General features: G+C 41.5%; 1 protein-coding gene across 9 annotated transcripts; it reads right to left on the bottom strand.

The window, feature by feature from the left end:
• Positions 1–908: 908 nt before the first annotated feature.
• On the bottom strand, positions 909–14,792 carry susd1 (sushi domain containing 1). Of its 9 annotated transcripts, XM_060883071.1 has the most exons (26): positions 14,667–14,792; positions 14,002–14,141; positions 12,455–12,586; positions 11,921–12,070; positions 11,561–11,713; positions 11,072–11,251; positions 10,434–10,613; positions 9,234–9,413; positions 8,724–8,903; positions 7,915–8,094; positions 7,404–7,583; positions 6,431–6,610; positions 6,005–6,184; positions 5,684–5,863; positions 5,376–5,555; positions 4,293–4,472; positions 4,004–4,183; positions 3,721–3,900; positions 3,475–3,639; positions 3,141–3,238; positions 2,817–3,003; positions 2,474–2,567; positions 1,892–2,123; positions 1,713–1,752; positions 1,534–1,627; positions 909–1,044 (listed from the first exon to the last, which is right to left on the bottom strand). In XM_060883071.1, exons 2-26 carry the CDS (start codon positions 14,060–14,062, stop codon positions 1,020–1,022), a joined length of 3,771 nt encoding a protein of 1,256 aa, XP_060739054.1. In that variant the 5' UTR covers positions 14,063–14,141; positions 14,667–14,792; the 3' UTR covers positions 909–1,019. The 9 variants fall into 9 exon arrangements, with proteins under 9 accessions (XP_060739054.1, XP_060739053.1, XP_060739058.1 ...); XM_060883070.1 differs by lacking the exon at positions 909–1,044 and having other exon boundaries at positions 1,125–1,627; positions 14,002–14,136; XM_060883069.1 differs by lacking the exon at positions 909–1,044 and having other exon boundaries at positions 1,126–1,627.
• Positions 14,793–15,447: the final 655 nt, after the last annotated feature.

Genomic DNA, 15,447 nt, shown 5'->3' with positions numbered 1-15,447 from the left:
TGAAAAATATGTATATATGCACGTGTAATATTACCACATTTAACACAAATACATTACATAAGAAATAAACTAACAAATAGTGAATAAGCCAGTGGGTTTGTGGAGTAAACTTAGAGTATTCGTAACCTGTGTGTTTATTTCAAAATGTAATATTAAAAATATAAACAGTAGATTTTACCTCATAGTTGTAGTCAATAGCTCTGTATTTCACTACTAAGAACATGGTTCACACTGAACACCCTGTAAAACACAGTGAACTTTCATACTAATGTCCATACATGATAGGCAGAAAATCTGACAAAAGTTCATCTGAGGTAAATAAATTGGAAGCTGACCGTTTATCCTGGTTTGGTTAGCTTAGTTTAGTTAGTTTGATTAGCTTAGTTTAGTTAGATTGGATTAGTTAGCCTAGATTAGTTAGCTTAGTTTAGTTAGCTTGGTTTATTTAGCTTAGTATAGTTAGCTTTGTTTGGTTAGCTTAGTTTAGTTAACATAGTTTCGTTAGTTTGGTTTGGTTATCTTAGTTACCTAAAACAGCTTTAAATACCTATATTTAAATCATAAAATGTTATTTGGAAGTACACATTAAGCTATAAAACCATAGTTCAACGACAAACGTGACAAACCTTCTATTAAACCTTCCACATAAATAAATTAATCCATCAGTTACATCTGAGTCTCAGTGCTTTTAAGCCCTCAGGACGATCGCGCGGGAAGATATCAGGCACGCGCCAACATGGTTACGTCCCAATCCCAATTGTAGTGTACTACATAGTGTGGTAGTGTATCGGATTCGGACCGAGCCCTTTACAGGTAGCATTGAGCTGTGTTAATAATGAGCCTGTTATACCTGACCTCAGGAACACAGCTCTGTGGGATTCATATGGATTACTCAGAAAGTTGAAACGTTTTTTATGAAATCATTTTTATTGGAAGCAAAAATACAAGCAAAAATAATAAAGACATTCCAAACAAGATATTAAAATAAAAAGAAAAAGAACACAAAACAAATATTTTGATCAAAATCTGTGTGATTTCCAATACCTGTAGGGTACAAAGAGAGAGAGAGAGAGAAATAAAGATTATTAGAAATAAAGATAAAGAGAAAGTTTCACTTCTTCCTCAGCCGAATCATCTTCATCACCTGCATTATGATTGTGCTGAACGTCACTTCTGTGACTGTAATTAGCCTTTAATTATACTTAATACTTTAGTGAAACCTGTCTGTTCTATATCAATGACTTGTAATAAAGCAAAACAAAACACACTGCACTTAGAAAGGTTGTGCACAAAAACTTTTCTACAGTAAATTTACTTCCTGGGTGATCTGTAATAAATTAACATACGAGGTACTTATCATAAAAAGTGACGTTCGCAAGCTGATATGAATCTCTGAGAAATAAACTTTATCCACCTTGCAGTGTTGGTGAAATTAGATCTGTTAAATAAAGGTCTCCATACTCTTTACTTTCTGCTCATTCATACAGTATTTAGATAGTGGACAAGGGTGAAAAGAAAATGATAGACTCTGACCAGCAGCAGTAGTAAACAGTCACACTAAAGAAACCCAGGGCACAGATGGAGCCAAACGTCACCAAAGCAGAAATCCTGGTAGCATAGGAGGCGCCTAAATCAATACAGAGTCATGTGTATTATAGTATAGAATAACATAGTAAATTGTATTTAGGCTGTTATTTAAAAAATAGTCTCACCTCTTGCTCTGGCCCAGACAACACATGACTGCTTTTTCACCTAAAGACACCACAAAGTTATGTTTTGAGATATTATACTTCAAATATAGCACACAAATACAAACTTTACAAATTTTAAAGAACAATTTACGATATAATAATAATGAGTGATAACTGTAAAAGGGTACTGGATGGGTTACCAGCCCCCAGGTGCAGACGGTGCGTAGGATGATGTAGTAATCTCGGCCGTTCACCAGTGGTGCGTTATAGAAGGTTCCGTACTGCTCTCGGTTCCCCAGTGTGAAGTTCACCTCTATGCCGAGCTCACAGAGCTGCAGCTGAGCCGCAATGTACTCTCCACCACAGGATTGAGACGAGCCACATTTGAACACCAACACGCCTGCCACGGGTAACACGATCACCTGATACACACTGAGACACACACACACCGGTGTCTTCACTGATCACATTTTTGAGCAAAATGAAATTCTACACTATGCAGAAAGCAGCCGTTTTACATCTGTTTTTCTGCTAAATCTTATAGTAGACAGTTTTCTCTTCATCTTTTGAAGGAATATCAAATTAGTTAGGAGGCAAGCTAGAGAAAGTCCTAACTGCCCTGTTTACATGTATGTATAGTACAGTTGCAGAGTCTGTACACATAAGCTGAATTCTAAACACCAAAGGAAACCACAACCGTGTAATTCACCCTTATAAAACCAACCATAAGCCACTTTTTTATTTCTAAATGTCCTTTTTTTTCTGTATCTTTATCTCCTCACCAGATTGGGTCTAGTGTGCTGGTGGCTCTTCGTAATCGTAAAGTCGGTCTCTGAGAATCAACCTCACTGTACAAGACCTCAGGAGTGGGCGGAGCTACAAAGAAACAAAACAGGTTGTTCATGGACTTTGCCCAATCAAAAATATATTAATAGTATTCTGAAACAAAATATTGTTGTAAAATGTTGCTGAGGAAACAACCAATTTAAGGTTGTTAAAGTGTGTGTGTGTTATGAGAGTAGAGGATGCCGAGGATAATGTTAGGTGCAAACAGATGACTCGCTGTGGCGAGAAAAGCCAAAAGTAGAATAAGAAGAGTGTGTGTGTTTGTGTGTATGTGTGTACCAGGTATGCTAGTGTTGGCAGTAATAATAGCTGTGTCTCCAGTCTCCAGAGCAGTCACAGTGATGGTGTAGTTGGTGATGGGCTGCAGGTTCAAACACACAGCAGGATGTAACGCTGACGAACTGAACACTTTCCTTCGTCGATCACTGAAGAAGGAATCAAAATCTCTGACACCAATGAACACCACCTACACACACACATTCAGAGAGAGCTAAGAAACCATATAAACATAATTAGGATGTACCCAAAATTTAAACTCCCCAGTATTTGTGTGTGTGTGTGTGTGTGTGTGTGTGTGTGTGTGTGTGTTATTGCTGCACTCACTATGTATTGTTGTTTGTAGCCTTGCGATTCTGCAGCCGTCCTCCAGCGCAGACATTTCTCATTAAACACAGTCAAACTCTGAACACTGAACTTCATCTCTGATATGAAATAAAAACAGACAGACGTCGCCTTGGGTTGACTGATTGTCACAGCGGTCTAATGTATTTCAAATGTATTTTACAAGTACTAAAATAAATATTTGTTTTTAAATAGTTAATGACAGTTTACTGCCCAGATACCCAGTAAACCTCCTAGCATTACAGAATGTTATTATCTTAATAACCAATGAACAGAAGTGGAGGTTAATAAAGTTCTATAGAATTTATCATTATACCTCTGCAGCGCATTGTAGCCATCCGCCATTTTCCTGTCATGTCACATATTGATATGTCACTTCCTGAATGTCTGTAGTAGCCTTTAACACAGTGATGGACAGTGACAGTGCCATTTCCCCAGAGAACCTCTGCGTTCTGCAGCATCGGGATCGGACCACAGTAAACTGCAAGGAAGAAAAAACAGTGTGTGAACAATGCTGTCCTGTTACACTTAATAATGTGTGTGTGTGTGTGTGTGTGTATACCTTCACAGTGCAATTTAACATCACTCCACCGGTTGTCAGAGCCGCAGACAGACACACTTTCTGCAGTAACACTCCTATATCCAGTTTCACATTCATACCGAGCCACAGAGCCGAGAGCAGAGCTGCCGTTCCACACTAGCACTGTGTGAGGGAGAGGACGAGGCTCGCCACAGTTTACCTCTAAACACACACACACACACACACACACACACAAATATGAACAGACAAATCTAATTTCGGTTATTACAATCACTATAATAGGAATATAAACAGTTTGTTCTACCCTGACAAAGGAAGTGCATTAGGCTCCATGATCCTCTGCTTGTACATACACACACATCCTCGTGTTTGCTCTTATAAAAACCCTCCACACAGTGATAACGCACTTCTGCACCCACTTTACTGACTCCATTCCACACCATCACTGAGTGAGGGAATGATGGGGGAACACCACACTCTACCTCTGAAAACAAACACACAAAATTGTGCAGTTTATCTAATTATGCAGAAGTGTGCACATCAACACAAGTACAGTAAGGAACTGAGGAACTCTGTAAGAGAGGTGATTTTACCTTGACATGACAGAGTAGCTCCGCTCCATGAACCGTTCTGACTGCACACTGATTTATTTTCTCCCAGTGCAGCATAAAATCCTTCCATACAGTAATAAAGTACAGAGCTGTTAACACGAACACTGCCATCCCAAAGCCGGTCAGTGTGGGGCAGCACAGGGGGGTCAGAGCAGAGGATCTCTGTACACAGAGAGAAAGTGTGAAGTGTTTGAAAAAAGGCCACAATCAGGCCTTGTAGCTCATACAGTGTAGTGCGGAGAGATAGATAGATAGATAGATAGATAGATAGATAGATAGAGAGAGAGAGAGAGAGAGAGAGAACTGCCCAGAGTTAAAACAAAAATAGACATGTAGACATAGAGCCCAGTGTTTTAGAACTACTATGTTTTGAATGCGCTCTCACTGGCCTCCCCCAGCTGCCTCCTGTCCCAGTCTCTAGCCCTGATTTTACCAATTATATTAGGCACTGTTCCTCTCTATATCACAGACAATTGTTCTGGTTCACTGTCCTCTTATGTCTCAGACACTGTCCTTGTCCTTGTGTAAATCCTGAGTGCTGATCATGTCCCTGTCTTAGCCTCAGATATTGATTTCATTCCAGTTTTTGTCTCAGGCACTAAACTGGTGCCAATATGATTCTAGAGCATTGATCCAGTCCCAGTCCCAGTCTAAGGTACTGATGCGTCCCAAGTGTCAGTTTCAGATAATAATCCCGTCCCAGTCTTGGGCTGATCCTAGCATTAATTTTAGTCACCACTGCTGTCATTGTTGTGAGGCTTGTGCACTGGTCCTGTGCACTGGTACCGCATCAATATCAGACACTGCTCCTGTCCCAAGGTCTGATCAGTGGCCCAATCCCTGTTTCAGGCCTTATTCTGTGTATGATCTGTCTCTGTCCATTATCCAGTGGGCAGGTGGATGAGGGCACATTTAAAACAGGAGCCACACACAAGGAAAAGACACAGAACAGGAAGCACTGGGTTTCTGAGTTTTATAGCATCAGCAATATAGTTACTTAAATAACCGATGCTATGAATAACGGAGCCACAACACTGCACAATCAGACAGACGGGGTGTGTGCACCTTTGCATGTGATGTTAGTATGGGTCCAGCGCCCGTGAGAGTTACACTCCGACACACTTCCTGTTCCCACACTGTGATATCCTGCTTTACACGTGTACTGAGCTTTAGAGCCTATATTACTGCTGCCATTCCATAATACTACAGCATGGAGGAGAGGAGGTGGGGCACTGCAACGGATCTCTAACACACATACGCATACATAAACACAACCACACATATACACATGCAAACATAAACACACATACACACACATGCGTATATACACTTTATTCAGGTTGTTCAGTGTAAATATAAACAGTTAGTTCTACCCTGACAGAGGAAGTGCAGGAGGCTCCATGATCCTCTGCTTGTACAAACAAACACTTCCTCATGTCCACTGTTATAAAAACCCTCCACACAGTGATAACGCACTTCTGCACCCACTTTACTGACTCCGTTCCACAGCATCACTGAGTGAGGGAATGATGGGGGAAAACCACACTCTACCTCTGAAAACACACACACAGACACACTCACATACACATACAAAATGTTACAAATCTGTGAAGTTCAACTAATTATGCAGAAGTGTGCACATCAACACAAGCACAGTGAGGAACTGAGGAACACTGTAAGAGAGGTGATTTTACCTCGACATGACAGAGTAGCTCTGCTCCATGAACCGTTCTGAGTGCACACTGATTTATTTTCTCCCAATGAAGCATAAAATCCTTCCTTACAGTAATAAAGTACAGAGCTGTTGACACGCACACTGCCATCCCACAGCCGGTCAGTGTGGGGCAGCACAGGGGGGTCAGAGCAGAGGATCTCTGCAGACATAGGGGTGATCCGTTAAACAAAATTATACACACGATTTAGACTGATCAGGTCATGTGCAGCAGTGTGTAACAGTGATGATAAAAGTCTCATTAAGAAAATAATAATGATCTAACTGTGTAACATATAATACTGTAAATGACTCATTTATAGACAGAGACTAATTCTAAGTGAAATATGTAGACAGTCACTTTTTCTAACAAAACCCCATCTGGTTAACTGTATGATAGGAACTTTACCTCGACATGACAGAGTAGCTCTGCTCCATGAACCGTTCTGACTGCACACTGATTTATTTTCTCCCAGTGCAGCATAAAATCCTTCTTTACAGTAATAAAGTACAGAGCTGTTAACACGAACGCTGCCATCCCACAGCCGGTCAGTGTGGGGCAGCACAGGGGGGTCAGAGCAGAGGATCTCTGTACACAGAGAGAAAGTGTGAAGTGTTTGAAAAAGGCCACACTCAGGCCTTGTAGCTCATACAGTGTAGTGCATGGAAGTATTTTCTTCATTAATACTTTATTTACTTTTGTCCGTCAACTGTAACTGACATCACTTCTACATACAGATGCGTTCCCCCATATAGTCCCACCCGAGAAACCGACTGACAGGTTTACGTGCAGTGGCATGAGAAATGAAAATGCATTTCCATGTGAACTGTGGCATGTTTCATATGTGATACTGAGGAAGTGAAAGCAATAGGGATAGGACATGGAAAATGCAATTGGAATTGGCCTTTAGATTTGGAATTTTTCAGATATTGTACACTGAGGTAAAAGAAAATGCAGACAGAAATGCGTGAATATCCTTTCGATTGAAATCATGTCACAATTTTAGGTGCTCCCAAATACAGAAGACGAGGGCAATTCAATATGCAGTTAGTTTTGAAAATAGTCCAGAAAATACTTCCATAGTCTTGTGTAACACATTATGAAAAGGTAACTGATTAACCGAGACACAAAGTCACTAAGTGTATAACCGAGGTGCTCAATAGATTGTAAAGCACAGTGAAAGCAGCTATTCTACACCAGAGTGAAACAGAATGAAGATGTTAAGTCAATAAATACAGCAGAAACCTGGTAAACACTTAATTTGTAAGACTCTAAAGTCTACAAATATAATTTAAGACAGATTTCTAAAGTGATATCATTAAGATCTCTTGCTAGTAGTCTCAGACTGCACCAGAGATTTACAGCATGCTGGTGATTTTACCTCGACATGACAGAGTAGCTCTGCTCCATGAACCGTTCTGAGTGCACACTGATTTATTTTCTCCCAGTGAAGCATAAAATCCTTCCTTACAGTAATAAAGTACAGAGCTGTTAACACGCACACTGCCATCCCACAGCCGGTCAGTGTGGGGCAGCACAGGGGGGTCAGAGCAGAGGATCTCTGCAGACATAGGGGTGATCCGTTAAACAAAATTATACACACGATTTAGACTGATCAGGTCATGTGCAGCAGTGTGTAACAGTGATGATAAAAGTCTCATTAAGAAAATAATAATGATCTAACTGTGTAACAGATAGTACTGTAAATGACTCATTTATAGACAGTGACTAATTCTAAGTGAAATATGTAGACAGTCAATTTTTCTAAAAAAAAAAAAACATCTGACAAATTCTGCAGTGAAACAGAGACACTAACGAGGAGAAACACTGAACTGAATAACAGACACAATCTGTTAACCACTTACTGGTTTCCTGTATAACATCAACTTTACCTCGACATGACAGAGTAGCTCTGCTCCATGAACCGTTCTGAGTGCACACTGATTTATTTTCTCCCAGTGAAGAATAAAATCCTTCCTTACAGTAATAAAGTACAGAGCTGTTAACACGCACACTGCCATCCCACAGCCGGTCAGCGTGGGGCAGCACAGGGGGGTCAGAGCAGAGGATCTCTGCAGACATAGGGGTGATCCGTTAAACAAAATTATACACACGATTTAGACTGATCAGGTCATGTGCAGCAGTGTGTAACAGTGATGATAAAAGTCTCATTAAGAAAATAATAATGATCTAACTGTGTAACAGATAGTACTGTAAATGACTCATGTATAAACAGTGACTAATTCTAAGTGGGGGGGCACGGTGGCTTAGTGGTTAGCACGTTCGCCTCACACCTCCAGGGTCGGGGTTCGATTCCCGCCTCCGCCTTGTGTGTGTGGAGTTTGCATGTTCTCCCCGTGCCTCGGGGGTTTCCTCCGGGTACTCCGGTTTCCTCCCCCGTTCCAAAGACATGCATGGTAGGTTGATTGGCATCTCTGGAAAAATTGTCCCTAGTGTGTGATTGTGTGAGTGAATGAGAGTGTGTGTGTGTGCCCTGCGGTGGGTTGGCGCTCCGTCCGGGGTGTATCCTGCCTTGATGCCCGATGACGCCTGAGATAGGCACAGGCTCCCCGTGACCCGAGGTAGTTCGGATAAGCGGTAGAAGATGAATGAATGAATGAATAATTCTAAGTGAAATATGTAGACAGTCACTTTTTCTAACAAAACTCCCATCTGGTTAACTGTATGATAGGAACTTTACCTCGACATGACAGAGTAGCTCTGCTCCATGAACCGTTCTGACTGCACACTGATTTATTTTCTCCCAGTGCAGCATAAAATCCTTCTTTACAGTAATAAAGTACAGAGCTGTTAACACGCACACTGCCATCCCACAGCCGGTCAGTGTGGGGCAGCACAGGGGGGTCAGAGCAGAGGATCTCTGCAGACATAGGGGTGATCCGTTAAACAAAATTATACACACGATTTAGACTGATCAGGTCATGTGCAGCAGTGTGTAACAGTGATGATAAAAGTCTCATTAAGAAAATAATAATGATCTAACTGTGTAACAGATAGTACTGTAAATGACTCATTTATAGACAGAGACTAATTCTAAGTGAAATATGTAGACAGTCAATTTTTCTAAAAAAAAAAAACATCTGACAAATTCTGCAGTGAAACAGAGACACTAACGAGGAGAAACACTGAACTGAATAACAGACACAATCTGTTAACCACTTACTGGTTTCCTGTATAACATCAACTTTACCTCGACATGACAGAGTAGCTCTGCTCCATGAACCGTTCTGACTGCACACTGATTTATTTTCTCCCAGTGAAGAATAAAATCCTTCCTTACAGTAATAAAGTACAGAGCTGTTAACACGAACGCTGCCATCCCACAGCCGGTCAGCGTGGGGCAGCACAGGGGGGTCAGAGCAGAGGATCTCTGTACACAGAGAGAGAAAGAGAGAGAGAGAGAGAGAGAGAGAGAGAGAGAGAGCTGGCCAGACTTAAAAAGCAGACATGTAGACATGGAGCCCTTTGTTTCATAACTACTATGTTTTAAATGTGCTCTCACTGATTTCCCCTAGCGCCCCCGTCATAGTCTTTTGCCCTGATTTTGCCCCATTATTGTTGTTCCTCTCTCAATCACAGACAATTGTTCTGGTCCACTGTCCTCTTATGTCTCAGACACTGAGTGCAAAATCCTGAGTGCTGATCATGTCCCGGTCTTAGCGTCAGATATTGATGTCTTTCCTTTTTGTCTCAGGCACTAAACTGGTGCCAATGTGATTCTAGAGCATTGATCCAGCACCACTCCCAGTCTAAGGTACTGATGCTGCCCGAGTGTCTGTTTAAGATAATAATCCAGTCCCAGTCTTGGGCTGATCCCAGCATTAATTTTAGTCACCACTGCATTTGTCCAGCATCAATATCAGACACTGCTCCTGTCCCAAGGTCTGATCAGTGGCCCAGTCCCTGTTTCAGGCCTTATTCTGTGTATGATCTGTCTCTGTCCATTATCCAGAGGGCAGGTGGATAAGGGCACATTTAAAACAGGAGCCACACACAAGGAAAAGACAGAACAGGGAGCACTGGTTGTCTGAGATTTATAGCATCAGCAATATAGTTACTTAAATAACCGATGCTATGAATAACAGAGCAACAACATTGCACAATCAGACAGACGGGGTGTGTGCACCTTTGCATGTGATGTTAGTATGGGTCCAGCGCCCGTGAGAGTTACACTCCGACACACTTCCTGTTCCCACAGTGTGATATCCTGCTTTACACTTGTACTGAGCTTTAGAGCCTATATTACTGCTGCCATTCCATAATACTACAGCATGGAGGAGAGGAGGTGGTGCACGGCAACGGATCTCTAACACACATACGCGCACACACACTTTATTCAGGTTGTTCAGTATAAATTTGATCTAGTGTAAATATAAACAGTCAGTTCTACCCCGACAGAGGAAGTGCAGGAGGCTCCATGATCCTCTACTCGTACACACACCAACGTCTTCACGTCCACTGTTATAAAAACCCTCCAAACACTGATAACGCACTTCTGCACCCACTTTACTGACTCCGTGCCACAGCATCACTGAGTGAGGGAATGATGGGGGAACACCACACTCTACCTCTGAAAACACACACACACACAGACACAGACACTTGCACAATATCACAGAGACAACAATGAATCATAGCGAGTTCAGTTTAACTGGCCAATAACATACATCATCAGCATAACATCTGAATAGTGATTTAGCACTGCTGCTGAACAGGTAATGCTAATGATAGACATGTAGCATGTAAGTAATAAACACCTTTGTTATTCAAACTAACATTATATACTATAGACTCTAGAAGATTATATATATATACTATATACTATATAAATATTTATTAAGCCTAATAAGAAATGATCCGGTTGGTGATTAGCTAATGAAATGTAACCTTAGCTCCACATTTGGATCATTCAGCACTGAATGTGTGACAAACAAAATGTTACTGCAGAGGATAATAGATATAATAATAACAATGTTTGTTAGCTTTAGCAGGCAGTTTTATTGTTGTTATTGGGTTTTTTTTGTTTACCTTCACAGTGCATGCTAGGAAAGCTCCATTGTCCATCTGGGCCACATATGGAGGTGACATTTCCTCGTGTCCAGTTGAAACCATCTGCACAGGTGAACTGCACAATGCTGCCGTAAAGAGTGAGGAACGGAGAAACCTGAACTGTATGAGGCACAGAGGGAGGGGGACCGCAATCTACCACTACACACACATATACACATACACACACACATACACAACACAAACATGCACACACACACACACACACACAGATTTATCCCTCTTTTTTAATATTATAATGGTTCAGGACATTTTAGCGATACACAATATGTGTCATGACAATACTGTATCCAACTAGCACACAGCTAATGTACTTAGAACATCTCTGGATGTCATTTATCCATATGCTGATAAAATACTGTCACATGATCAGGGCTCCTGGTTGGTGGCTTGATAGGCTCATCACTAACAATCTCTTTCTGCTTCATAAACTCATTTGATTAAACTCACTCTGGCAGTAGGCAGTGTGTATGTGAGGCTGGAAGGGTTCCGATCCATGCTGAACTGTGTACCCGGTTCTGCAGGTACAGTAGAAGTCACCGTCTGTGTTCATACACATACCACCCTCACCACAAACACTGTCCGCTAAACACTCATCCACATCTAAGAGAAAACACACACACAAACACATACAGAGCTGTGTAAATGTATGCATAGCACAGCTCTGTCCCTGTGTTCAGCTCATTAAGAAAGTGTCCTGGGTGGGATTTTTCTCAGTTTTAAAGAGAGAAGGAGAAACACAGACCGACACTGATGCTGATAATCCAAATGTCACACTGATCTGGCAGTGGGAATGTGTTTGCGACTCACCATGGCAGGACGTGCCATCATTGGGGATGAACACATCCAGGCTGTTGGTGGGGCTGTACCCCGACACACACGTGCAGAAGTAGCTTCCGTACGTGTTGTGACACTTGCTGTGGTCTCCGCAGATCCGCCCCAGCTGACATTCATCTTTATCTGTGAGACAGGAACATTACATACTGTACAAGTAAAATAATTAAAAACAATTGGAAAATAAAAAAACCTATATGATCAAAGCTAAAATTTCCCATACAGCATCTTTATATTTCCAATGAAGCTATGACAGTGTTAAATTTACACAAAACATAACAAATTACACATATTAAAATAAAAATAATAAAATATTTAGTGATGAGGTTTATTTATTGAACGCCTAATCTTTAGCAGTAAAGGTCATAACAAAACTTTATAACCACTGACATGACGTTAAGAAATCTAAACAACAACGGATAAAACGTTGGAGGATGATATAAAGATGCTACTTGAATATTATATGTCATGAATATTCTAAAGACACTACAGGAAGAGGAGGAATGCCACCTTGGCAGTAGGTCCTGCCGTTTCCCACGAAGCCGTACATGCAGTTACACACTTTCCCTGAGCCGTCAGTCTTGTCGTCACAGGTGGCATCTTGGTGGCAGGATGCACAAACATCTACCCCAACTACAACATCTGCAGAGAGACAGGTGCAGAGAGTGAGGGAGTGAGCGAGAGAGAGAAAAAAACAGATTACAGGAAAAAAGACACACTTTCTCCTTGGAAAACACTGCCCTTAGAGCAAGCTCTACATTAATGGGGTGAAGTGTTTGTCCACTCTGTCAGACAGTAGATGGACAAACAGCAAATAGATTCACTGCATGCAGAAGTCTGTAGAAATGTTTTGAGAGTCCAAAGAAGATGACTAACAAAGGCATGCAGAGCTGAATGAAATTAAATAGCCCTTATCTTTACACACTCAACAGAAAGCTATTCAATTCTGGACTCATCTTTGATCGAGTTCTCCAAATACACTTCAAAATGAAGCCTAAAAAGCCAAGAACTAAAACAAATCCTAAAACGAGTCCCTTCTGTCAGCTGGCTTTAAACTCACCATCTCACAATCAGCCTTAAACCAGTTCAAGTACACAAAGAAGAATAAACACACATTTGTGTTACTGAAGCAAAAACACAAAGCAAACTAGATTGTTATCAGGCCATAAACAGAAAGTACAACCTGACAGAATATCTATACAGCATCAGAGACACAAAACACAGACAGAATCTTACAAAATACACAATAGTTTCTCCTTCACCGTGACACATTGTGTAAGATTAGAGAAAAATATTCTTTAAGCTCAGACCTAGTTTTTCAGCTGATGAGAAGGTGTCTTTGATGGAGTGGGAGAAGGGCAGCCACATCCCTTCTACAGCTCTACTCACCTGTTAGCTGCTCATGACACCAGTTAAAGCTCTCAGCACATTGCACTTGACACTTACACAATCAACACACATTCCATGTATCCAAGTGTATTTTATTCATCTTCTTTTATCTATGTAAATAATCACCCTCACTGAACACTCTTTGTTCTGTTGTCCTACACTGGCAGAGAGAGAGAGATAAACAGACAGACAGACAGGTACAAATCCATGTGAATCCAATCTCTGCATCTTTTCAACTGCTGCTCAAGCTCCATCACAGGAATGTGCTCACAGACACCTACGATTATCTCCTGACGCAGCGGATGACAGGAGAGACTTTGACTCCTGGACACATATCGCTTTCTGTTGTTCCGTTAAAGAGGACTAAAAGTCACTAAATGCATCGGTTTCAGTGCTGCAACATTTTTTTCCTCCTTGCCTTAAGATATTGGTAGCTTTATTGTACAGGACAATATGCCGTATACACAACATTTCATTTTGTTGATGGTTTTCCAGCAAAAAAATCTTCATATAGAAATAAAAATAAAATAAGTGGAATTATGTGACTACACACACATGCAGAAGGATCCTGACATGAACCTGCACAAATCTTGTCGAATAAAGGAGTCATGAACTTGATTAGGGTCTGTCTGTAGTGTAAAGGGTTTTGTGTGTGTGTGTGTGTGCACCTGTTATGATGATGATGACGATGATGGTAGCTGTAAACACGATGAGTGCTGTTCCCTTCATAGCCGCTCCTTTTCACTCACTTGCTCTTACTTATTCACTACTCGTTCTTTCATTCTCTTCTCCCTGTCTTCATCCTGAACTGAAGGACAGAAGGTTGGAGATATAGATGGGGGTTGGCAGTTAACTGCGAACTCTCTCTCTCTCTCGCTCACACACACACACACACACAGGCGCACTAAAGGAAATTTGTGGTTTTGTCACTGAGATATGTTGACATGTTCAGTTACACATCAGGGTGTGTGAAATTAACTTTCTGGCACACACCCACAGTGCGGAGTCATGCTCAGTGCCAGCTTGTATCTTTGTGTGTGTGAGTGTGGTAATTGCAGCTATTTTTAGGTGCCTGAAGATACCAAACTCTCACCACAGTGTAACGGCTGGCTGTTAGTGGTGGAGGAAATTTCAATCATTTCAGAATTGTGTTTGTGTGTGGTAATTACAGATATTTTTTGGTGCCCAATGATACCAAACTCTCATCACTGTGTAACGGCTGCCTGTTAGTGGTGGAGGAAATTTCAATCATTTCAGTATTGTGTGTTTGTGTGTTTGAGAACATGCGAGAGCCTAACTGTGTGTACATGTGTGAGTGTGTTTGTGTTCCTACCTCTTGCAGTGTAGGAGACTCTCGCAATTCAGTAGACACACTCCCATCCGGCTATGCAACGGAGAACTAAGCACACAAAACAGAGCACACCCAGCTCCTCAATGCAGGTGGAGGGAGTGCGGTCTGCTCGGGGCGGAGAAGTTATCTCTTCATGTATTGGGAAGATAAGTAAACTTAGACCTATCATTACACACACACACACACACACACACACAAGCACGCACGCACACACACACACACACACACACACACAGCAACTACACACTGAACCATTCCTCAACACACACACACACACTTTCAGAAAACACTTCATGATGGTCAGGGTGGTGGCTGATATGGAGTTTATACTGGGGGTGAAGCAGGAAAACACTTTGGATGTGACACCAATCCAAAGCAGTCCATTGTTATTAGGCCATTTTTACCATCTCAAGCACCAGTGATCAAACCCCAAACCAGACCCAGTGCTGTCAGTCATCCTGCTTAGCTCTGACTCATGACTTAGTCTTCTCAGTTTACTTTGTGCACATGTTACTCACCCAGTGATGTGGTATCATCACCTTCAGCATGAAGTTTTACCTTGATATAATCACCTGCATACAATCCAATCCATGAGAGTGTTTCAAAGTGCGCACCACTGGTGAGTCTGTAATGAACGGATTCATGGTTAATAAAACTCAGACCGCAATGTGGCACCAAGAATGTTGTTGAATTGAACATGATTTGAGTCAGGTCTGATTTAGAGAAGCTGCAGGATGAATCATTGGCTCACTAAACTCTGGTT

The sequence above is a fragment of the Tachysurus vachellii genome, chromosome 12 (genome assembly GCF_030014155.1).
Source record: "Tachysurus vachellii isolate PV-2020 chromosome 12, HZAU_Pvac_v1, whole genome shotgun sequence".
Lineage (NCBI taxonomy): Eukaryota > Metazoa > Chordata > Actinopteri > Siluriformes > Bagridae > Tachysurus > Tachysurus vachellii.
The sequence above is the reverse complement of the archived record's forward strand: the minus strand, read 5'-3'. Positions and strand labels throughout refer to the sequence as shown.

Bases quoted from the DNA above. Each gene is read 5' to 3' on its own strand.
- susd1 (XM_060883070.1), bottom strand. From the start codon at position 14,062: ATGAAGGGAACAGCACTCATCGTGTTTACAGCTACCATCATCGTCATC. The intron at 2,124-2,473 runs GTGAGGAGATAA...TGTGTGTCTCAG, and splicing joins AGCACACTAGACCCAATCTG to TGTGTATCAGGTGATCGTGT. The intron at 1,753-1,891 runs GTAACCCATCCA...TGGTGTCTTTAG, and splicing joins CCGTCTGCACCTGGGGGCTG to GTGAAAAAGCAGTCATGTGT.